At 37.9% G+C, this 23,877-nt stretch overlaps 1 protein-coding gene across 1 annotated transcript in view; it reads right to left on the reverse strand.

The window, feature by feature from the left end:
* LOC122333927 (sialoadhesin-like) overlaps positions 1–14,262 on the reverse strand; it is a 30,239-nt gene extending 15,977 nt beyond the window's left edge. Inside the window, exons 1-12 of the mRNA XM_043231799.1 lie at positions 14,024–14,262; positions 13,578–13,613; positions 12,927–13,199; positions 12,720–12,854; positions 10,294–10,464; positions 9,931–10,212; positions 8,695–8,964; positions 8,507–8,620; positions 8,318–8,346; positions 5,029–5,311; positions 4,826–4,956; positions 4,541–4,566 (exon numbers count right to left, since the gene is read on the reverse strand). Coding sequence (XP_043087734.1) covers positions 4,541–4,566; positions 4,826–4,956; positions 5,029–5,311; positions 8,318–8,346; positions 8,507–8,620; positions 8,695–8,964; positions 9,931–10,212; positions 10,294–10,464; positions 12,720–12,854; positions 12,927–13,199; positions 13,578–13,613; positions 14,024–14,054 — 1,781 coding nt within the window. The 5' untranslated portion in view covers positions 14,055–14,262. The remainder of the gene's footprint in view (positions 1–4,540; positions 4,567–4,825; positions 4,957–5,028; positions 5,312–8,317; positions 8,347–8,506; positions 8,621–8,694; positions 8,965–9,930; positions 10,213–10,293; positions 10,465–12,719; positions 12,855–12,926; positions 13,200–13,577; positions 13,614–14,023) is intronic.
* Between the last annotated feature and the right edge of the window lie 9,615 nt (positions 14,263–23,877).

A 23,877-nucleotide genomic window follows, 5' to 3' on the forward strand; every position in this document is an offset into this window, starting at 1 on the left:
GCTTCTGACCCACAACCTTTAAGTAAAATACATTTTCTTATTAAAAGAACCTGCTACTTACTATTCAAATGCGAGTTTAGCCGATCACAAAGCACTATTTAGCCTGCCAATCAGAGCACACCTCGGTTTTTTAGAACCATGAGCTTTGTACAATTCATTGTACAACACATACAACTCGTTGCATTGCACCAAATACACAAAACAAGGTTATTTTTAGCAACATCATATGACCCCTTTAAAAGAGTTCGTATCTGACATGAGAACAGAAAACATTTATATAGTAAGACGTAATAATAAATAGGAAAAATAATGTGTATAAATCTGAAAGAGAAGATTTATGTACAGATTTCTGCATTGTTTTTTTCTATATATAGAATGTATGTATATGTGTTTACATAATAATAGGCAATAATTACAGGTGAGGAATTACTATTCAAGCTGGAGATGGCGTGGGGTTTTTATGCTTAGTTGTTCTAGTGCACTGAGATCTGTACCGTCTGTGATGATCGTACCTGCCTGTTCACTCTGGAGTCGTACAGGTCAGGAAGGTTAGGCAGGTGCACACCAATAATCCTTACTGCGTTCCTAACGGTGCGTGATTTGTTTCTCTAAAAACACTTCACACACTGAATTTCACTTCCCTGGTCACTTCTTTGTTTTTTTTTGTAATTAATTAAAAAGATGCATTAAATGAGGGATTTTTCTTCAGAGAAAATATGTAGGCTACATTACGAATGAGTTGGAATTTAACCGAGACACATATTTTCTAAAATAATTTTCAAGAATAAAACTATTCTTGTGTTTCACGACTCTGAACACACTTGCAAAAAAAACTCAATGTAGCCACAACATACAATTCTCACCAAGTGAACGCTAGAATGCAACATTGTTACGTATCCAGTCCGAAAAACGGGATGTGTAAAAATAAGCACATGCAAATGTCTTTTTAAGGTATTTAAAGGTTGATCTGTAAAACCAGAATTTTATTGAGAGGTCATTTGTATTTCATTTTAATTGTATTTGATTTTAACTTTACATGCTAACAATTTACAGTTTGTGTTCATGTGGGTATAAGTTCATCACAATACATATAGCACTATATTACAGAAATTAAACACACACACACACACACACACACACACACACAGCTGTAAATTGTTATTATGCCAAAAGGTTAGCCATTCTGACTCACTCTAACTTCTGAATTTGCAGCTATGCACACAAACTAATTAATAAAGGGATAAGTATTGTCTCTTTATGTTTTTACTGCTTCTAAACTACCATCATCTTTTAACTACATTAACTGAACTATATTAATTTGACTACAAAAAGACAGACAAAAATGCTTGCATGCGTCAGATGGTCGAAGATAGTAAGGAGAGTAAAATATAATTGCTATACTTAACACAAGGATCTCGTGATCACAAAAAACTTAGAGATAAACCACCTTGTTACTTAAATGAGGGAACTAAAACTATTAAGAAAGAACAAGGAACTGAAAAAGGAACAAGTGGTAATCAATAATCAATAACCACTTAATCAAAAACCTAAGCAACGCAAAGGAAAAAGGAACTAAACACTGAAATTCCTGTACTCTCTTATGCACCGGCTGACATTAATAAAATGCAAATCATTATTGCGTTATAAATTTACAAAAAATACTTTAAGATACCAAATTTATTTACTAACTTTATGCCAAACAACAAATGTTTCAGGCAGAGATGCATAAGGTGACTGCTTTTTATTGTTTAATTAATAAATCATTTAACACAATCAAATACTTGTGTGTTGAAGGTTAGTGCGTCACTATGTGGTCTCTCATTAGTAAAGCAAGTAAATAAAGGAGTAAACATAATCAGATCTAAATTTTTGGGTGAACTATTATCACTATTATCTTTTACTGGCTGTTACAGATGCAAATTTATTTCCTATTGCTCAAAGTAAGTTTAGATAGTTTATAAATGTTTGTAAACCCATCTGGTCTAATTACAATAGAAACATCCAATAATTATTATAGCAATAGCATATACTGCATAACCGTACGCAAACACTGCATATAAACTTTTTGCAAGGTCAGATAGCCATCGTAATAGCAGAATACTCTCATTTGTCAGAGTAACAATAATATCGCTATATTATAATAATATTGTTGTTAATCATCTCATTGTCTTTTTGAATACAAAGTCTCTAACTGACTGATTTTCTGCTGTTGACCGGCACTAGAGGGAGACTGAGATCTTACACCTAGTCAAACATAAACCGACTACGTTAATGTTCTGAAGAAAGGAGATCAAAAATAAAATGTTGACATTATAAAGACACACAAACAATTAACTTAAAGCAATCTAAATTGCATTATATAACTAGCAAACTTTATTGAGTACTTAATAGTATTTTTACCAATACTTTTCAGTAATGAATAAATTATACTCCAAAGCTGACTAGCTGAAAACTAACCCAAGATGCTTCTTTTCAGCAGGGGATGCTGCTCAAAAGGTTTAAAGTTCAAGCTGGACCAAAAAGACAATGGTCAAACATGTGACAGTCACTTCAGTTATCCTGAGACAGAGGTGACCAGATCTTGATCTTTTCGAGGAACCTGAGATACATACATTTTAGATTAGTGCATTGATTGTTACACTAATACTTTAATAGTGTTTAATAGTTCAGCTTCACCTCTGACTGAGATCCAGCTCTTGGGTGACTCTCCTTTCTCTGGGTGTTTGCAGTAGTAGAAACCCTCATGTGACTTTGAGACATTAGAGATGATCATCTCTGTAGTTTGACTCTGGATGAGTGATCCATCTTTATAGAAATCAGCTCTGAGGTTTGGTGGGGTTGAAGGTTGATAAAAAACAGCGTAGAGTCAGAGAATCTCCTTCAGTCACAGGATGAACAGAGGGAAACATGAGCTTATATAAAAACTAGGTTATATATACATATGAATACAAACTTTTTATTTGGTACTGCCTGCATATTAGTAAGTGTTGTTTTTTTCTTCTTGTTTTGTCCATTGAAGCTTTCTGCACTTGTTTGGTCAACTGTTTTGATACATAATTGTAAACTGTGAGCGACTTGCATTCGGATCTGCCTTCTAACAAAATGTTTTAAATTACATCAGAGGAGCATCTACTTTCAATAAAAAGAAAAAAAAAAGAAATAAAAAAAAGTTGAAAATAACCCTAAATTGGGTTAGGGAGGGCTTTATTGTCCCAATAAGGTTGTCAACCATGGCATCTATTTAATAAATTGAATTGAAATGAACATTTACACTTTAATTTAAGTCACATTTAAGTCACATTCTGTTTTATAATGGACTTTAATATTGAGGTGCCGATAATTGATCATTTAATAATTGGATAATTAAAGCATCATGGAACATATTAGAAAGGTTGTACATCAGTGGGAAAAGTGGTTATTGTTTCTTTTATTCATTTTTTGTTTTGGAGCAACTTCTGTCTTCTTGTTCAAAAAGCAAAGTTTAACCAACATCATGAAAAAAGATGTGAATGCATTATTTTGGAGGGGTGATTGACTGGAGTGGCTAGAAAGTACGCATCTAAGTTATCAGTTTTCTGAGCTTTTCCTCAGTATTATTCATTAAAATGAACTCTTATGATGCAATCACTGCAATATATTATGCATCAGGCCCTATACTACAGCCAGAAATAAAAATTTTATGAAAGGGTGTATGCACACATATCATGTCTTCTTCAAATAAAATATACACAAATGAGAGCACTGCTACAGTTCCTGAACATGTACGTGATGACAACAAATTATTGTGTTACACAGCAAACAATGATACAGGCTGAAGGTTTGAAGAAGAGTAAGTAAAAAATAACTATGCCTTAATTCTTTCTGTTTTAAATATTTTTTATAATCACGTGTCTGTATAATGAGTGTTATAGTCTCTTTTATTGTTTATTTCTCCCCTCATTTCCACAGTTTTATGCGCCCATTTTCTTTTTTAAATCTAAGGTGTGAAATTTTGAGAACTCAAAACTTTCTCTGAGTTTAAAAACAGCTTGCATTGCGGAAAAAAAAACAGCTTGTGTAATGTTAAATGTAGAAACGTGGCTAAACACCAAAGAAGATTAACACCTGCTTCAACATCGCCGCCTGTTTAGCCCCACCCACCAGTTCTCACATGTAGTGTTATTCATTATAAAACAAAACCAAATCATGAAGATGGCTCCAAATACAACAATATCCCAATGTTAGGAAAGTGTGGATGAACTTTTTGAACTTTGTGAAGTTCTAGAATGCGTCAGTAAGAACTCTGTCCTTTGTTCACTTCATTTTTTACTGCAGATTAGTTTACAAATAAGGCACAGTAATACTAATTAATAAGTAATTACTATTTGCGTTAGCCAATCATAGCAGTGGGTGTTCACCTTCGAGTCTACAATCCATCACACCCATTCAAACATAGCATTCTGGGGTCAAAAACACAACCTATTTTAATGTAAAAATATTGTAGCATTAAGCTGACCTCAGAGAACAGTACAAATAATAAAAAAAGAGTGTTTGAACTCACCAGTGACCCACAGTGGCTGTTTGTTGCTGTAGGCTGATTTATAGGCTGGTTTTCCTCTCTCTGCTCTGCACACATAAACTCCTGTGTGTTTTAGAGCAGCAGAACCTACAAACAAAACAAACCAAAATTGTTAAAAGGAATATATGGAAGTCAGCGTTTACCAGAAAATATTTGATTACCAAGATATTCACATTTTTTTGGTTTGTTCAACAGAGTTGAATCATAATGGCTTTGAATAACATCTTTTATATTTAAATTTACCACATGAAGCACATTATATTTTACCTGATGAAACAGTGTAAACCAGCTGAATGTCCAGCCTGTAGATGAACCTTTAACCTCACAGATCAGAGTCACTGGATCTCCTTCAGTCAACCACTTCTGAGGAGAAACACTTAAAACTGTCTGGGCTTTATCTGAAATAGAGAAATCACTCATTAATAACATGTTAAACTTCTGTGTGTTTAAATGAAGAGATGATAACTCACCTGATACTGTCAGTGTAACTTCATCACTGATGATTGATGTTCGTGATCCTTCTCTCTCTGCTCCATAACAGGAGTATTTACCCTCATCAGACTCAGTAACAGACCTGAATGTGTGTTCCTGTCCTTCACTGAAAACACTGACTGAACCGTCTTTATACCAGCTGTACTTCCAGATAGTGACTCCTTCAGCATCAATGTCACATCTGAGAGTAACTGTCTCTCTTCTGAATACATGTTGATCAGGTCTCATCTCAGAGTCACTGAGTCTCCGGTGAACATTTAACTGCACAGTCAGAGTTGGTGTGGTAAGATCTGTCAGTATAAAATCATTAGTAGCATGAGATGTAAAGGTGGTTCAGCAGCAGATCTTTAAATTTCACAGATTGGTTTTCATTCTGACGTGTTTCATGTTCTAGTCTGTTTTGTGGAGGGCTGCATATATAAACAGTGGACAGGCAGTGGGCTACAAATGCATTACTCCTGAATGAAAAGTATTAGTGAATATCTACAACAGACAACACCTATGCAAAATGAAACTACAGAACTGATTCAACAAGCACCATTACAAAACTCCAAACCAGACGACTGAAACACAGACTGGCCTACAGTAACAAAACATTGCTCTTTCACAAACAGCACGTCCCGAATACTTGTTCTTGTGAAAGTACATTGTGAAAGTACATTGTTTAATCATACAGTATATTGTGGTTTAGAGACTCAATACAAATTAAGGAACACTAACACTTTTAAATATCCTATTAATATTTATTAAATGAATTCTCATCATCAAATGAAATACATAGAGGGAAATACTCACAGAGCACAAGAGGAAAGTGACTGAGCTCCATAGTGACTGAATAATGACAGACAGGCAAAGACATACAAATGTACCACGTGTTAAATTGTTTTGATACATTTCGGGTTATGCATGTAACCATGCAGGGTTTGCGTTTGCATCATATTTTGGACTTCATAACGTTTTTTGCTCATATGATATGATATTATATAAAATCATATCATATCATTCTATGTGCAATCTATTAAAGTCAATTTAAGGCAAGTCATGTCACTCGGCAGCCATCTTTGAAACACCATCTTCAGGCATCTAAGTGCAGCTCCTATCTCTTTGAATGGAGAAACATCAAATTCTCTACAACTGTTCACAAAGCTTACAATTAAATTACTGACAAAATTTTTAAATCACAGACAAAATCTGACAAAAATTGTATTATAAACGTGTTGTTGTTTGTTTGTCTTTTTTTTTCTTAAATAGCCTTAAAAAAATATGATGAGGGCTCAGGCATCCGCCGTTGGTTTCCAGGGCAACGTTGATGCGATCTCGGGACGCTCGTCACAATATATTTCTAAGGCCAGTGCACATATGCAGTCCTAAGTGCACATCTCAGAGCATTGACTGTGTCTATAGCAACCGGGACTTCAAAGAACTGCTTAAATTTTCTATATGATGGTGCATTTAAAAGATAATGGCCAAATATATGTTTATATAAGTTCCCATTGCTGTAGCAGATTAAATATAACACGAATAACAACTATTGACAATTAATAATTTTCACAATTATTGTGATGGCTCCTAATTGTCGGAAAAAACAGCGCGTTTCATTTCAGTCATGGAAGGGGTTTGAGCAGGAATCTGGCAACCTGTGAGTGCGTCAAGTCTAAGTAGGAGGGTCTCCAACATTTAGAATTTAGACTGCAATACCTACTTTAACCACTCAGTGTCAATCCTACATACAGCACCTTTAAGGAGTACCGTGAAGCTGCAGGCCTGTTTGGATGAACATTTGTTTTGTAACATTATAAAAGTACATAGGACTTGGCTTTCTGATATAGACACCTATATCTTGAACTGTTACACGTAAATATTGTTAGGTACGTTAATGATATGTGCTTGTTCTGTTAACCCTAGGGGGGGTTTAATGCTCATTAGTGACGTGCTGCATGGATGGCCAGGGAGATTTTTGCACAGAACAGAACTATTCCGCCAGGAAATTAGAATAAAGTCAACAGGAATTGTCTATGATGAAGACATTGAACTAAATGAGATGGAAAGGACCAGCAGAAGAGAGGATTCGTGGGTGGGCAGGGTGGAAAGTCACCCTTCAGTTGCCAGCTGCACCAAAAACTACCACAGGTACAGATGTTGCCAGTTCACACACCTAGTCAGACTAGTTTTGGGGCTCAGGCTCTGGTTCAGTGAACCATACACAAACTTAAAGGGGTCATGGACTGAGCAGTTAGAATTCTCATATGATTTCCTATCACATATAAGAGGTCATTACACTGTTAAAACATCCTGTAAGTTTCAAAGCTGTCTTGTCAGTCTAAAAGCAGCTTATCTGGCAACATGAGAGCTTTTGGAATGTTCTATTCTATGATGTAATAATGTAGACAAGCAGAAGAAAACCACCTGCCTGTCTAGCCAGTTACCACATGTGTTGTTTACGAGAAAGGTCTCTACACAGAAATTAAATTATAATAACGGCTCTGAAGAAAACGAGACACTTTTGTTCACAGATTCGTTTACAAATCATGCGCAAAATGATGCAGGACTTTTTTAAGGAAAAAAAGATTGTAACTAAAAGACAATGCTTTAAAAGATGTGACTTTTATTGGCTCCAACAATAATTTCGCAACACAAGTGTGAGTAACTGTTTTTATTTCACGGTATGTCACTGTTGCTTTGCCTTTAAAAGATTGTTTGATTTGTACTGAGTATTTATGCAGTTTTAAGCTAAACCACAGTAACGTTCATTTGTGAAGGATTTAGTCAAACAAGTTTACTTCCGAGTCTACAAACTGCCACACCTAAAAACATGACAGAAAATACAATTTTTTCTAAATTGTTTTTTTTTTTTTTTAATGTATAAATCTCAATAACATATAAGTAGATCAGAGGCCTCTTTAAGCATACTAATATTTAAGTAAAATAAGTAGTAACTAAAGAGTAGGGGTGGGACAAAATATTAATTAGACAATATATCTTCATCCTTCTCCGTATGATATGATATCATACCACCAATATCAAAATATACATAATAAGGACTATACATGCACAAATACAAATAAGTTTTTTGCTCACGTGGTTATAATGTGAAGCAGGCATACACAGTAACAGTCAATTTTTAGCTATTGTGAAAAGTTAAAACTTGGTCATTACAGTAAGTAAGCACCCGGTAAGGAAGTAAAAGCCTGTGAATCAGATAATGACAAATAAAGAAAAAATCAGGATAAAGCTGACATTTCTCCACTTCACAACAGAATGTCAGACAGAAGTTTCTTTCTCTTCAACGGATGTACCTGTTAATTAAACACACACAAGCACACACGCATTTCAGCGCTTGTTTTTTACACACTTGTTTACTGCTACAGTTATCTATTTTAAAGCTGCACAAAAGGTAGCGGTTTGTTAATAAAATATGATTACAGTGGCTTTAAATAAAGGAGTCAGACTTCTTACCTCTCATCCTGCAGCATTTGAAGATGAGCACGACTGTCACTAGCAGATATGGACAAACTGCCAGAACAGAACTGAGTGTGTGAAGGACAGAGATCTGAGATCCTGAGTGAGAGTCTGAAAAAGAGATGCGCATGACCTTTACTAAGCACTATATGCAAACGAGAGCTTGTAAGCAAAAATCCACTCACATATACAGCAGGATTCACTTGAGACTCCTCTGACTGAGATCCAGCTCTTGGGTGACTCTCCTCTCTCTGGGTGTTTGCAGTAGTAGAAACCCTCATGTGACTTTGAGACATTAGAGATGATCATCTCTGTAGTTTGACTCTGGATGAGTGATCCATCTTTATAGAAATCAGCTCTGAGGTTTGGTGGGCTTATATATGTATATAAACAGCGTAGAGTCAGAGAATCTCCTTCAGTCACAGGATGAACAGGACTCTCCAGAATCACACCAGCTACAGAAACAAAGGAACTTTGTGTAAAGAGTAAGTGATTGCACTATATAGCTGCCACTATTTTAGTAAATTCCTATTCCACTGCCCTTGTCTTGACTTTTTTAAAACAGAAAAATCTTCTGTGTGAAGGGTTTATTAACCCTGCTTTGCTGTCCCAAAGCCGTACTGTCGTTTGAAAATATTACAGTTAGATGCTTAGCAACAAACACCCAATCGTGTGACTCATGCATGCTTTAAAAAGTCACAGAAACACTGCAACAGACCAAAAAAATCCATAAAACGTATGGTAAAAACTGGCAGCTGTGGTTGATGTAACTGTACCATAAACAACAGGGTTATAACGCTTTTGGTTTTACAGTTTAAAGTTCAATTTACAGTTAAATACCGTAATTTCATTAACCGATGTAATGTTAATATACCAACCTATTAAAGTACTGAAATCTGTTTTGCACCTTTGAAATACACTGATAACCACCAAATGTAGGTAGGTGGTCATAAGAAAGTCACATGATGAACCAAAGCCCATCACAAGCATCTTTTTTTCAAATATTAACATATATATGAAATATGCAATAAACATTAAACAACATTAGATTTAACATACAACCCTAATAAACATAACTGACAAAAAAAACTAAGAAGAAACATAGTGTTTTTAAAGAAAAAAAACCATAATATTCAAACAAAATTTTAAATGTAACCGGGAATTTTGAGAACGTCAATTTGCGTTTTTCCCTGTAAATTTTACAGGAATTTACTGTTAACCATTTAATAGGTTTTTACTGTAGCATTTTCAGTTTTTTTTTTCTATTAAAATGACTGCTATTTTTTAAAGAGTGTAAACATACTAATCGCACTATTTAAACTTTAAGCAAAAACTACAAATACTGGTGTCCTTAGCCTCAAAAAGGATGCACTGACTATAAGCTGCCTGTGAAATGAATAAATACAGAAAGTGATACTCACTGTGTACAGTGATGTTAACAATATTATAGCTATCTCCATATTCAGACTGACACCAGTACACTCCAGTGTCTGATGGGACGGTGGGGCTGATTTTACATTTAGATCCTGTTTGTCGCCCCCAGTGTGATGATGAACAATCTTCTAGATGTCCACTATCTGTGTATCTTCTCACTGTCCATCTATCAGAGTTACTCTGGTCCTCACAGCTCAGAGAGAGAGAGACCAATGTGAAGTGTTGAGTTCTGTTGGGACTGATGATCAGAGAGACTGGAGGAGAAACACCTGAGAAGGACAGCTATACAATTTGAAAATGTTTTACGTTTGTGCATTCAAAAGTAAAATAAATAAATAAATAATACTGACCTATGACCCATAGTGGTTGTGTGTTGCTGAAGGTGGTGTTATATGCTGGTTTTCCTCTCTCTGCTCTACACACATAAACTCCTGTGTGTTTTAGAGCAGCAGAACTGACAGTGTAGTTTCCTCCAGCTCCTCTGCTGCTGTCTGAGAGCAGATGATAATGATGACTGTTGTCTGTATGAAGTGAGAATGTGCGAATGTCACTGTAAAGATGTATTTCTAGCAGTGCTGTACTGTAACAAAGTAATTTAGTTTGTTAGTGTACCTAAGCATTTTTAAGAAGTATCTGTACTTTACTTGAGTTTCTATATTTCAGGCCAAATTTTACATTTATGCCACTACATTTCCTACTTAAAATGTATACTTTTACTCCTAAACATTTGCCCGAAGCATATTCATTACTTTCTATGAAATAGTCAGAAAAACTAGTGATCTGGCATTTGTAAGTTAGTCTCCTAAAATGCAATTTGCTTGTGTAAAATAGTGCATGAACATCCATGGATGAGTGTCGTCTCATCATCATCTTAGATGTTGTTGCAGTGTGTGATCAGACAGTAGACTATCCCACAGAGTGCCACGCACATTGCTTTATAAGTCAAAACTCAAAATTCCAGGCATTCTAAAATTGTAGACAGCAAAAATGCTTTTGTATGCTTTTTATATTTATCTTTTTTTTGCACATTTAATAATCATTTTATACAAGTTCAGTAAAGCATTAAGTGACTTACGTTTTGGACATAATATTACTTGTTTTTGCTCAATTTTGCCAACAAAATACGTCCAAGCAAAAACACAGCACTGTTTTGCGTCTCTGAGAAATGGACTGCGCTCGCTTATTAAATGAATCAGCTTTTCGAATGAATCGGTTTAACGAAGGCTACGTGTCTAGGCTGCCACGTCATCAAACGTCGCTGAAGCCCATCTCAATCACAAGGCTCCTTGGTAGACAGACTTCTCTTCTCGTCCTTCATTCAGCTGAATTTAAAGGACGCATGGGATGTATCCTTTGCGGCCTTCAGTCACCCACAATCTTTTGTACCAATAAACTGACGAAGCAATTAATGAGACTGTCTGAATATATTATGAAATGTACGACAAAAATAATGTTTTCTGACATGAAAGAATAAACGTTATTTTTGGTGTAAATTACTCTATAAATGCTAAACAGTACATAAAAAGGAATAGTTAACATGGACAATATTGTGAAAAATCAATATACATTTTTTTTTTTTTTTTTCTGAGGTGAATATATATCGCAATCACTTCATCTGTCAACTGTAAACTATCAAGAAACAAGGAACAGTCCAGGGTCAAAGCACAAAGGAACATGGAACTAGAAACTAAGAACTAGGAAAGAGCTTGGCACGAGAATACAACATGTTTACAAGGTTAACAAAAGACATGGTGCCATGAGGGGCAATTGGGACACATGGGAAATGGAGTTTAAATACCAATCTCCAATCTCCGCGATCGAGACATCAACTGTCATTTGGACTGTCTTGAAAACTAGAGTACTGGAGATATACATGAAAGTACAATGATATTGTCACCAAGCCAGCAGAGGGAGCCCTTACCTCCAGATGATCTGTGATCACTCCCTCTGCTGCTACTTCCTGTTAAAACACTATAAATACTGTAGCAGGCCCCTCACCTGCAGGTTGTATTGTTAGATTGTTATTGGATTGTCGTTTCTGGTTTCCTTGTGTTTCCTGAGTCTTAGATTCTTTGGTTTTGACCCTGCCTGTCTTTTGATACTCTGATTGTTTGATGCCTGTTTTTGGATTCTGTTGTTGCCTTGCCTCTGATACTCCTGTTTGTTGTGTTTTGACGCTTTCCAGCTTTGACCCTGCCTTTGCTCAATAAAAGCCAGCGAATGGATCTGCACGCCTCGGACCCCTCAATCATGACGGATATGTTTTGGGATTTATAGGCACTGCATTTCTTGTCATGTTTTATTAATCAATTAGGAAAGAAGGGTGTAATTATGGAAGCACACATTTTTATTTTTTATATGATTTTTTTATCCATCAAGTAATGCCTAATTGTTTATAATAAAGACTTACTCTAAAGCATGACTGATGTGTCACACGTTACTTTAATTTCTTGTGGTATTGGTTGTTTTTTGGCTGCCTTATGTTATTTTTAGAGAATAGTCAAGTTAGGATTTTAATTAAATAATGCATTGTTTTTCAACAAACTATATAATGTACCCCATGAACATCTGAAATATACAGCATGTGTCACATTGGTATGATTCTCTGATCCATTTGCGTCTTTTTTTTCAAAAGTTTGATGCTGATTCCCCACTGCCATTGTACAGTGTTGATGAGCATGCACAGGTGGTCGGAAAAAAATTAAAATAATGTGTACGTTTAAATGAAATCTTTTTTTTCCTTATTACTTTTAACTTATTACATTATTACTAATACCTGTAAAAACTGTTTGAGTGTACCAGCTGAATGTCCAGCCTGTAGAGGAGCCTTTAACCTCACAGATCAGAGTCACTGGATCTCCTTCAGTCAACCACTTCTGAGGAGAAACGCTTAAAACTGTCTGGGCTTTATCTGAAATAGAGAAATCACTCATTAATAACATGTTAAACTTCTGTGTGTTTAAATGAAGAGATAATAACTCACCTGATACTGTCAGTGTCACTTCATCACTGATGATTGATGTTCGTGATCCTTCTCTCTCTGCTCCATAACAGGAGTATTTACCCTCATCAGACTCAGTAACAGAACTGAATGTGTGTTCCTGTCCTTCACTGAAAACACTGACTGAACCGTCTTTATACCAGCTGTACTTCCAGATAGTGACTCCTTCAGCATCAATGTCACATCTGAGAGTGACTGTGTCTCCTCTGAGTACATGTTGATCAGGTTTAATGCTCACTTTGGGTTTTGGTCTTTCTGTACAATGACAACAATTCATAATTAAGATAATGTGCTAAATAAAATAACAATTTCCTCTCTGGAGATCCACTTGCGAATTTAGTTTTAAAGATCAATTTGTAGTTAAATCTTGTTTGGAAAATTCAGTTATGCAATGTTAAATGGTAAAGTTCGAATCTGTCTATAATTTATGAATCAGTAATACTGCAATATTATTTTACTTTGATGTTGTGGTTTGGGATTAACGGTACATTTTTAAATTCACTTGTCTTTATCAATGACTCCTATGATGAAACTTTTTAAGCAATTAAAAAAAATAAACGTTGCTTTGTAACTGATTTGTAACTGTGTAGAATCACCTATACATTATAAAATACATAAATCAAATTGACTCACCATCAGCGCGTCCAAAGCTGATGTTTGAAATCAGAACTGAAATACAAAATCAAAAACTCATAAATTTTTCTACTTGCAAAAATCTTTTATCTTTTACAAAGATTTATGATAATTCCATCATGTTTCTGTTTTAATTTCAGTATTAATACTTTGTTGTGCATATTTATTATTTCATAGGTTTTTATTACAAAAACATTTTTTATTCAATAGTTTTTTATTCAACACTACTTAGTTTTAGTTGTAGATATGACATTTTAGTACATCAGTTTAAAAAAACAGACATTATTTTTCACAATGAAAATTACAAGTATTCTACATGATATGAGTTTATTTATTTAATAATGACTTGAATAATGAATCCAGTGCCTTACCGAAGATTTAATAAAAGTGTATATAAAATGCCTAAATGTTATACTTAATGAAATACTTAGAAAGAGAATACTCACAGAACACAAAGGGAAGTTGCCTGAGCTCCATATATTACCAAATAACCATCTATGACTGAAGACAAACTGTGTTAATACTTCAGAGTCCCATGAATCATCTTATACTCTACCAAGTTTTAAAAACATAGTTTTTTCTACATAATCTGATTAAAAAGCATTTACATGGCATTATAAGAGCAAGAAACATTCTACAGTATTGTTGATTGTTTTATGGCAAGCTATTGCTTTCATTTGTACCTCTAGGGAAGTAACAAAAGCAGAAACCAGTGAAAAATGCTGACCCTCCTTACCAGAAACCAAGCCGCAACTTTTGTCTCTTTTTTTAATCAGACTTCTGACCTAAGTTTCACTCTTATACTCTCACAGTAGACACGAAAACTGACAATGAACTGAGGAAACCAGGGAACTTAAGTATACACTGATAACAAACTAAATGACTGAAAGTTCAATATAATTACTATAGTAACTAAAGAGAACAGGAAACTAGAACAAAAGACTAAGAGTCTGTGATAAAGTATTTGAGCTAAATGAGATCAGAGATGATGAAAGAGACAGAAGAGAGCGTTCGTGGGCCTTAAGTGACCCTTCAGTGACCCTTCAGTGGCCAGCTGCACCAAAACCCCCACAGACACAGATGTTAACAATTCACACGTTTTGGGGTTCATCTGTAGTTGGCTGTGGTGTTACATGAGGTCTACTTGATGGTAACAATTAGCCCTGATCCAGTGTAGAGACAAAATGCAAGAATGCCTATATCATTTAAACATCACAGATTCATACACTATATTATTTACAGAAACGGTCTGCAGGCATAGGTGCTTGATTTTATACACCTGAATTCAATCATTTGGATGGGTGGGTGAATACTTTTGGCAAAAAAAATATAATAATAAATCACTTCTGCTTCTAACGATGAACCCATTAAGACCTTTAATGAAAATTCTAATAAAGTAATGAAACAAAATAGTACAAATAAAGTGTATCTAGGGCTCAAAATTCACTTTTTATTGGGTGGAACTCGTCACGGTGTGGTGTGGAGCGCACGGAGATGGCATAAAAATAATAAACTACAAATATTAATCTCTTCAGTTATGCATATGCATAGACATCACAGTGATACGTTTTTTTACACATGCTCGTATATTGGAGCGATTCTTCTGTTCTCAAGAATATGTGTATGTGTGCTCAAACTAGATATACTTTTTAGGCTCTGTTTCAGAGAAGCTTTCTGAAAGCATATGATCTTGTAGCTAGAAGGATGGAATATAGCACTTTGATATCTTTTAACATCAAGTGTCAGAATTGTTTTTAATATATTGCTCTGAGACAAGATGAGGTGTGAACATGTGACTACTCCCTCGTACCATATTTTCTGTACGATGCCAGAAAGAGAAAAAAGATAATACTTTAAACATCAAACTAGTGAAAATAAAAATTAAATGAAGATATTTTATGGCTGTATTAAATTTATGCTCTTGTTACTTCATATTTTACTTTTAGGCATTTGTGCAGCATTGCCTATCATAACCATAAGACTGAATCTTGTTCATTTCTTCATCATAAGCTACAAAAGTGCAGATGTACGTATAATAAAGCAGATTCATTTATAAATGAATATTATAAAATGAGTTAAACACTAACTACCAGCTAGACTGACTGTGCTCATTTAGAGTATGTTATTTCAATGCTTCTGTCTGTTAAAATGTGGCACAGGTCAACATGAAATAAGCTTTAGCTTTGAAGTAGATAACGAGAACAAGACAAAAAGTATTAATTATTTTCGTGGGGGGTGTTTGGGTTCTGGTTATGGAAACCCCCCAAGAGCTTTGACACAATTTAAACACTGTCTGATTGTAACTAGTAAGACAACTGTACCAGAAGAATTTTATTTGACTACAATAAAAACAAGTATACACACACGCAACCTTCTGACTATTCATTGTATTCATTGTATTTAATGCTTCCTTTAATGCAACGTAAACTCCCAGGGAAATGACTTCCAGTGTGCAGTGATATTAACAGGATGATAGTTCTCTCCAGATTCAGACTGACACCAGTACACTCCAGTGTCTGATGTTCTGCTGGATCTGATTGTACATGAAGATCCTGTTTGTGATCCCCACACTGATGATGAGCAATCTTCTAGATGTCCACTCACTGTGTATCTTCTCACTGTCCATCTATCAGAGTTACTCTGGTCCTCACAGCTCAGAGAGAGAGAGACCGATGTGAAGTGTTGAGTTCTGTTTGGACTGATGATCAGAGAGACTGGAGGAGAAACACCTGAGAAAACACATTTAAGCATAAAATCATAAAATAGCAAAATGTTTATTTGGCCTATTTAATTGTTTTCGTTTAGGTTCAGTTATAATATTATTAACGTGTGCTACAAATAGTCAAGTTGATACAAAACAGTTTTTGGTGCTTGAGTTTGAAAATCTTTCTGTCTTATAGTATATTTTAATGTGTTGTCTTATGAACACACAGGTGTGTAGTGCAAACAGTTTTACCATTTACTGCATGTTTTTATTTTATTTTTATTAAAAATCTGTAGTGGGCTGTGGTGTTACATGAGGTCTACTTGATGGTAACAATTAGCCCTGATCCAGTGTAGAGACAAAATGCAAGAATGCCTATATCATTTAAACATCACAGATTCATACACTATATTATTTACAGAAGCGGTCTGCGTGCCTAGGTGCTTGATTTTATACACCTGAATTCAATCATTTGGATGGGTGGGTGAATACTTTTGGCAAAAAAAATATAATAATAAATCACTTCTGCTTCTAATGATGAACCCATTAAGACCTTTAATGAAAATTCTAATAAAGTAATGAAACAAAATAGTACAAATAAAGTGTATCTAGGGCTCAAAATTCACTTTTTATTGGGTGGAACTCGTCACGGTGTGGTGTGGAGCGCACGGAGATGGCATAACAACTAACAATCTTTTAATAATCCACAATAAGGCAATTGCTTAGTCTAACTAATAAAAGGGGAGGTAATGATATTCAATGACAAGACACATCTGAACACTGAACCGATTAACAAAGGAAATGTTTTCCCTTACAGTTACAAATTACTTCAATAAAAATGTATTCAGTAATGTAGCACCACAATATAAAAGTAATGCAACTGATTACCTTTGGTTTACTTTACATTTGTAAATAAAGTCAAAAAGCGATATCCAAGTAGGCTACTTTTAAAAAAAAAAACATTCAGAGAGAAGAGTTTTCAGGGAACATGTCAATGTCTTAAATAGATGGCATGGAGTCAGAATAACACATCAGATGATTTTTATATGTATAAACACATTAAGAACTACATTCATTCATGTGTAAATACGTTAAAGAGATTTGTCTTTATTAATGTAGTTGAGCATTATGTATTATACTGCTAGCGTGTTAGGCTATCAGTAGCGCCCTATTATTACCATAATTTACAATACTGTCCTAAAAGACATCAATATCGATTGTAAAGTTACATTAAACAAATGAGATATTCACAAGGATTTATTGGAGGGAGATAAAGCAGTCAGCAGCATAAAAATAATATGAGTCACGGCCTAATAAACCACAAATATTAATCTCTTATATTAATGCAACCGATTACTTTTGGTTTACTTTACATTTGTAAATAAAGTCAAAAAGCGATATCCAAGTAGGATTTATTGGAGGGAGATAAAGCAGTCAGCAGCATAAAAATAATAAACTACAAATATTAATCTCTTCAGTTATGCATATGCATAGACATCACAGTGATACGTTTTTTTACACATGCTCGTATATTGGAGCGATTCTTCTGTTCTCAAGAATATGTGTATGTGTGCTCAAACTAGATATACTTTTTAGGCTCTGTTTCAGAGAAGCTTTCTGAAAGCATATGATCTTGTAGCTAGAAGGATGGAATATAGCACTTTGATATCTTTTAACATCAAGTGTCAGAATTGTTTTTAATATATTGCTCTGAGACAAGATGAGGTGTGAACATGTGACTACTCCCTCGTACCATATTTTCTGTACGATGCCAGAAAGAGAAAAAAGATAATACTTTAAACATCAAACTAGTGAAAATAAAAATTAAATGAAAATATTTTATGGCTGTATTAAATTTATGCTCTTGTTACTTCAAATATTACTTTTAGGCATTTGTGCAGCATTGCCTATCATAACCATAAGACTGAATCTTGTTCATTTCTTCATCATAAGCTACAAAAGTGCAGATGTACGTATAATAAAGCAAATTCATTTATCAATGAATATTATAAAATGAGTTAAACACTAACTACCAGCTAGACTGACTGTGCTCATTTAGAGTATGTTATTTCAATGCTTCTGTCTGTTAAAATGTGGCACAGGTCAACATGAAATAAGCTTTAGCTTTGAAGTAGATAACGAGAACAAGACAAAAAGTATTAATTATTTTCGTGGGGGGTTTTTGGGTTCTGGTTATGGAAACCCCCCAAGAGCTTTGAGTATGAGTAATTTGTTCAGGAATAGGCTGTTTGTTGTGTTTCACACTGTAAACTGAATTACATCAGCCACCAAAAAAACAAAAAATCTGAGAACACTGAGTTATTATTAGATGTTTTTCATTGAAAAACAGAAAGATGCAGAGAATTATGGTGAAGGAGGAAGCACACAGAAAAAAAATAGCCTTTAAAACGTTACAGTGCCATGATGCAATAAACTAGCTCAAGTTTTAGATCCTGTTTTATTCATGCAAAATGAGAATGTTACAAACACTAAACAGAAAGTGCTTACTAGGTACCTAGGATTAAAGATAATCCTTATTATAGTTTTCTCAATTGCTTAAACACTTAAATTCATCGTAATGCATTGCAAAATTTCATAATACATACATAATATTGACAAAGGATATCTCAAGACTATAATATTATATGGTTCAATAAATCAATATTTGAGCAAGTACATAACGTCTCAGGTTACGAATGTAACCATGGTTCCTCTAGGGAACGAGACGCTGCGTCACAAACGCTTTGGGAACGCCTTCGGCGTGAGGCGTTCTGAACCACGTGTGAAATTTGTCCAATGGAGGGGAGCGACGTCATGGACGAGACGACGTCGCCGACCAGGAAGTATAAAGTCACGCTCTGCGATGCCGGCACCAGCCTCTGTAGTGAAGTAAGCGCCGGCAGGGGTGCGGGAAGTATGGCATCAGGACAAAGCATCTCGTTCCCTAGAGGAACCATGGTTACATTCGTAACCTGAGACGTTCCTCTTCAGGAACTCGAGCTGCGTCACAAACGCTTTGGGAACGAGATGCCCACGCCGCCATAATTCCAAGGCCCTTCCTGAAAAGGGATCCTCAGACCACCCATCAAGATAAGACCGAGGAGCCAGGGGCGGCCCTCAAGTCTAGATTGTAGAACCAGGCAAAAGTGGAGGGCGTGGACCACCCCGCAGCGTTGCAGATGTCCCCGAGGGGCACACCGCTAAGATAGGCCTTAGAGGCCGCCATACCCCTGGTTGAATGCGCTCTGACCCTGAGAGGGCATGGGAGTGCAGAGGCCTCATAGGCCAGGTAGATAGCCTCAACTATCCACCTGCTAATAGTCCGCTTGGCAGCAGCGCCACCCCTATTCGTCGGACCAAAACAAATGAGTAATTGGTCCGACCTCCGCAGAGACGCAGTTCTGCGCACATAAGTGTCCAGTGCTCGCAGTTGGACACATGCAGTTGGACTTCTGCTGGTCTGGATCCTGGAAGGGGGGAGGACAGAAGGCCTGCAGTACGATCGGTTGCGGTGTAACAGAGGGCACTTTGGGTGTATAACCCACTCGTGGGTATACAAAAGCCTTGGACATGCCTGGGGCAAAGTCCAAGTAAGTAGGGGCCACTGAGAGGGCCTGCAGATCTCCCACCCTCCGAAGAGAGGTTATGGCGAGGAGAAATGCTGTCTTATAAGATAAGACAGGTAAGGGAACCTCTTCGAGGGGCTCGAAGGGTGCCTTACACAGAGCCTCTAACACCACAACCAAATCCCAGGGGGGAACTCTGGTCCGCACTGGAGGACTCAGCCTCAGCACACCGTGGAGGAATCGTGTGACTAATGGGTGTCTGCCCACTGAGTGGCCACCAATAGGGTCATGATATGCAGATATAGCTGACACATAGACACTTAATCGTCGATATAATTGAGTATGCGGATGCCCTGGAGTCTCAGTGGAGCCAGGGCTGCATCCATACACTTCGTAAATGTGCGGGGTGAGAGTGCTAGGCCGAACGGAAGTACTCGATATTGGTATGCTACGCCCCCGAAAACAAACCTCAGAAACTTCCTGTGTTGAGGAAGGATGGATATATGGAAGTATGCGTCTTTCAGATCTATGTTGACAAACCAGTCCTCGGATCTGATTTGAGTCACCACATGCTTGATGGTAAGCATTTTGAACTTCAGTCTGTTGACTGAGCGGTTCAAGACCCTCAGATCTATGATGGGATGCACCCCCCGTCCTTTTTCGGAACAATGAAATAGCAGCTGTAAAACCCAGATTCCACAGCATGAGGAGGGACCACCTCGATGGCCTCCTTCCTGAGCAGGGATTCTACTTCCTGTTCCATCACCAGAGCCTGCAGGGGACCGACTACTGTCGGTGTGACTCCCCTGAATGTTGGTGGTGGAAAACCGAATTGAATTCGATAGCCTTTCTCTATCGTTTGTATGACCCATTGAGATACATTTGGCAGAAGTTTCCACGCTGCTAAATAATCTACTAAGGGAATCAGCCTCTCAAGGCTGACCTCTGGTGTGTGAGATACAGGTAACTCGGTGGCCTGAAGCGGCTGACCGGCAGGCAGACGCCGGGCTAGCTGTAAACGGGACCCCCGCAGGGGTGGCGCGTTCCCCGGCCGTGACGCACCCTCGGGTGAATCCGACTGGGGAAACGTGCTGGAAGTCTCCGCGCTGTGGCACGAGAGCAGAGACAGTGGAGTTACTCCCTGAGGGCCCTGAGGAGGAACAGGTGCCGACTGACATGGCATAACCTGATCCTCCCCAGAAGGGGCAGCCCTCAGAAGCCCTGGACCACTCATATCAGGGCTTCTAGGCTGAGGACTTCCTGTCCAGAAAGACCCTCAGGTCTTTGGACCCGGAAGTCCTCGGCCCAGAGCATCGCTTCGTCTGATAATCGCCTGTTGTTTTTCAGGGGGGGAACGAGAGGCGATGCTCTGTTTCTGCACTCGCCTGTATGAGGAGCTGGCACGCGGTGGGGGCAACTCTCCGCAGCCACAAGGGATGACATATACCGCCCCAAAGCACGGGCGGTCTCCTTCGTGACGCGGAGGCAGAGGTCAGCAGTCCGACGCAGTTCTGCGATGTCATCGGAGCTGACCCCCTCTCCCTCATCGACCTCTTTCAGCAGGTCGGCTTGATATGCCTGTAACACCGCCATCGTGTGCATGCACGACCCAGCCAGACCCGCTGCCGCGTACCCATTAGCCACCAAAGCCGACGTTGTTCTAAGCGGCTTCGATGGTAAGGTCGGAGCCTTCAAAGACGATGCCGCACCGGGGGACAGATAGGTAGCGAGAGACTGTTCTACCCGGGGCATCGCCTTATAGTCGTACTCAGCGACTCTCGCCACATTGCCATAATGACTAACAGCGGTGGGGGAGAAAACACGAGTGGAGTACGGCCTTTCGGATGTTAAGTTTAGCTACCGCACGAGTTACCACCTCTAAGAGCTCCTCATACTGGGGCGTGTGCAGTGGCGCGTCGTCCACCGCGTCAACATCAACCTCCTCGAAGGAAGAGTGAGCGCGAGTGGACGTCTCCCCCGTGGCTGAAGAAGCCGGAGTTCGGGCTTCGGACACGCGGGATCGAGCGCCCGATCTGGCGGATTCCGATGGAGAAAAGGACGAGCCCGTCTCCATCTCCTCCGCCAGATCGAGTTGCGATCCCCAGGCGTGCGTTCGCCTCTCCGCCTCGGCAGCAGCGGGTCCCGCACCCCTGGGAACGCTGGTGAAGGCTCCCTCCTCGAAGAGAGCCCTCCGGGAGCGGAGTGTTCGCAGTGGTAGCTGCAAACAATGCGAGCAATCAGTCCCCTCGAGGGCTGATGCCACGTGCTCCGCTCCCAGGCACGCCACGCACAAGCTGTGTGTGTCCCCAACCTGTGATATAACGAGGGTAGGGATCAGCACACCGCTTGAAACGTGGCAGATCACCATAATGTTTCTTTTTAGATTTTCTCTTTAGCCCCTGATTATCAGCCATATCATGAATATTTAAGCTGGACAAACAGACAGTAAATAGACAGACAATATCACATGTAGCGCTTACTGAACAGCAGAAAGCTGGTGCCGGCATCGCAGAGCGTGACTTTATACTTCCTGGTCGGTGACGTCATCTCGTCCATGACGTCGCTCCCCTCCATTGGACAGATTTCACACGTGGGACAGAACGGCTCACGCCGAAGGCATTCCCAAAGCGTTTGTGACGCAGCTCGAGTTCCTGAAGAGGAACCAGCCATTGTTCAAAACTATTGCCTTACTTTAGCCAGATTCACAACAGTTATCTTATAATAATGTTTTCTAATTTGAGTGGTACGGGTAGGTTATCACTGGAAATGATCACATCTGTTAACATAATGAAGCTGTTCCAGCAAGTTTAGGCCATCGCCTCATCTGCCTGTGAGGATCCTGCAGGTGGCGGACTGCTTGTAGACTTTTCTCACAACAGCTGGAATAATTAAATGTCAAAAAAAAATACTGATGGCAAATCGTAATCCAGAAAAATATTAAAATGAAGCACATGTGAATGAAATGCATTTACAAGACAACCAGTATGACATTCGAATATTATGACAATTAGATATTTAGATATAATCACCATTTGTACAGCAATATATTGTAATGCTTTTTTCCTCAGCTGGTCAGAACAAAGCGTGGCAGATCTATTTCTTGCTTGTTAAGATGACAATATCAGGTGAAAATGCTTATTTGGGTCATATATTCCCAGACGTAGGCTACACTGTGATTACGCAACACAGTCTCATGACCAATTTAATTCATAAAATTCATTCAAATGTATACGATAATGCATAAAATACGTACATATTAACAAAAATGAATGGGCATAGTCGTACAGATTTGTACGAAATTAGCAACCTCGTTAAATTTGTATGAATAGTCATGAGACGTACAGGATTCACACAAGGGCAGTGACTGACAGCTACATATACTCAAAATATTAGAAACATCTGTCACCTGCAGTATCAGGTTTTCGAACATTGGTGATGACAAAGAGGCAAAACTTACAGACTGCAGTTTTAACTACAATCATGTTTTAACTATATGGTTCATGTCTTGTTAGTGGTGCAGCATGTGTGTTTGTAGAGAGAACTTCTAATAAATCACTCTGGTGTTATACCTCTCATCCTGCAGCATTTGAAGATGAACACGACTGTCACTAGTAGATATGGACAAACTGCCAGAACAGAACTGAGTGTGTGAAGGACAGAGATCTGAGATTCTCAGTGAGACACTGAAAAATAGAGACACAGACAGCTTTTCAAGCACTGAAAAGTCTATTCAAGAATTTGAGTGAACTTCACAAGGAATGGGCTGAGGCTAGGGTCAAGGTATCAAGAGACACCACACACAGACATGTCAAGGAATTTTGCTCCAGTTGTTGTATTCCTCTCTTTAAATCACTCCTGAACAACAGACAACATCAGAGGTGTTTACCTGGGCTAAGGAGAAGAAGAACTGGACTGTTGCCCAGTGGTTTTCTTTTCAGATGAGAGCAAGTTTTGTATTTCATTTGGAAACAAAGTTCCTAGAGTCTGGAGGAAGGGTGGAGAAGTTCATAGCCCAAGTTGCATGAAGTTC

Source organism: Puntigrus tetrazona, chromosome 3, assembly GCF_018831695.1.
Source record: "Puntigrus tetrazona isolate hp1 chromosome 3, ASM1883169v1, whole genome shotgun sequence".
NCBI lineage: Eukaryota > Metazoa > Chordata > Actinopteri > Cypriniformes > Cyprinidae > Puntigrus > Puntigrus tetrazona.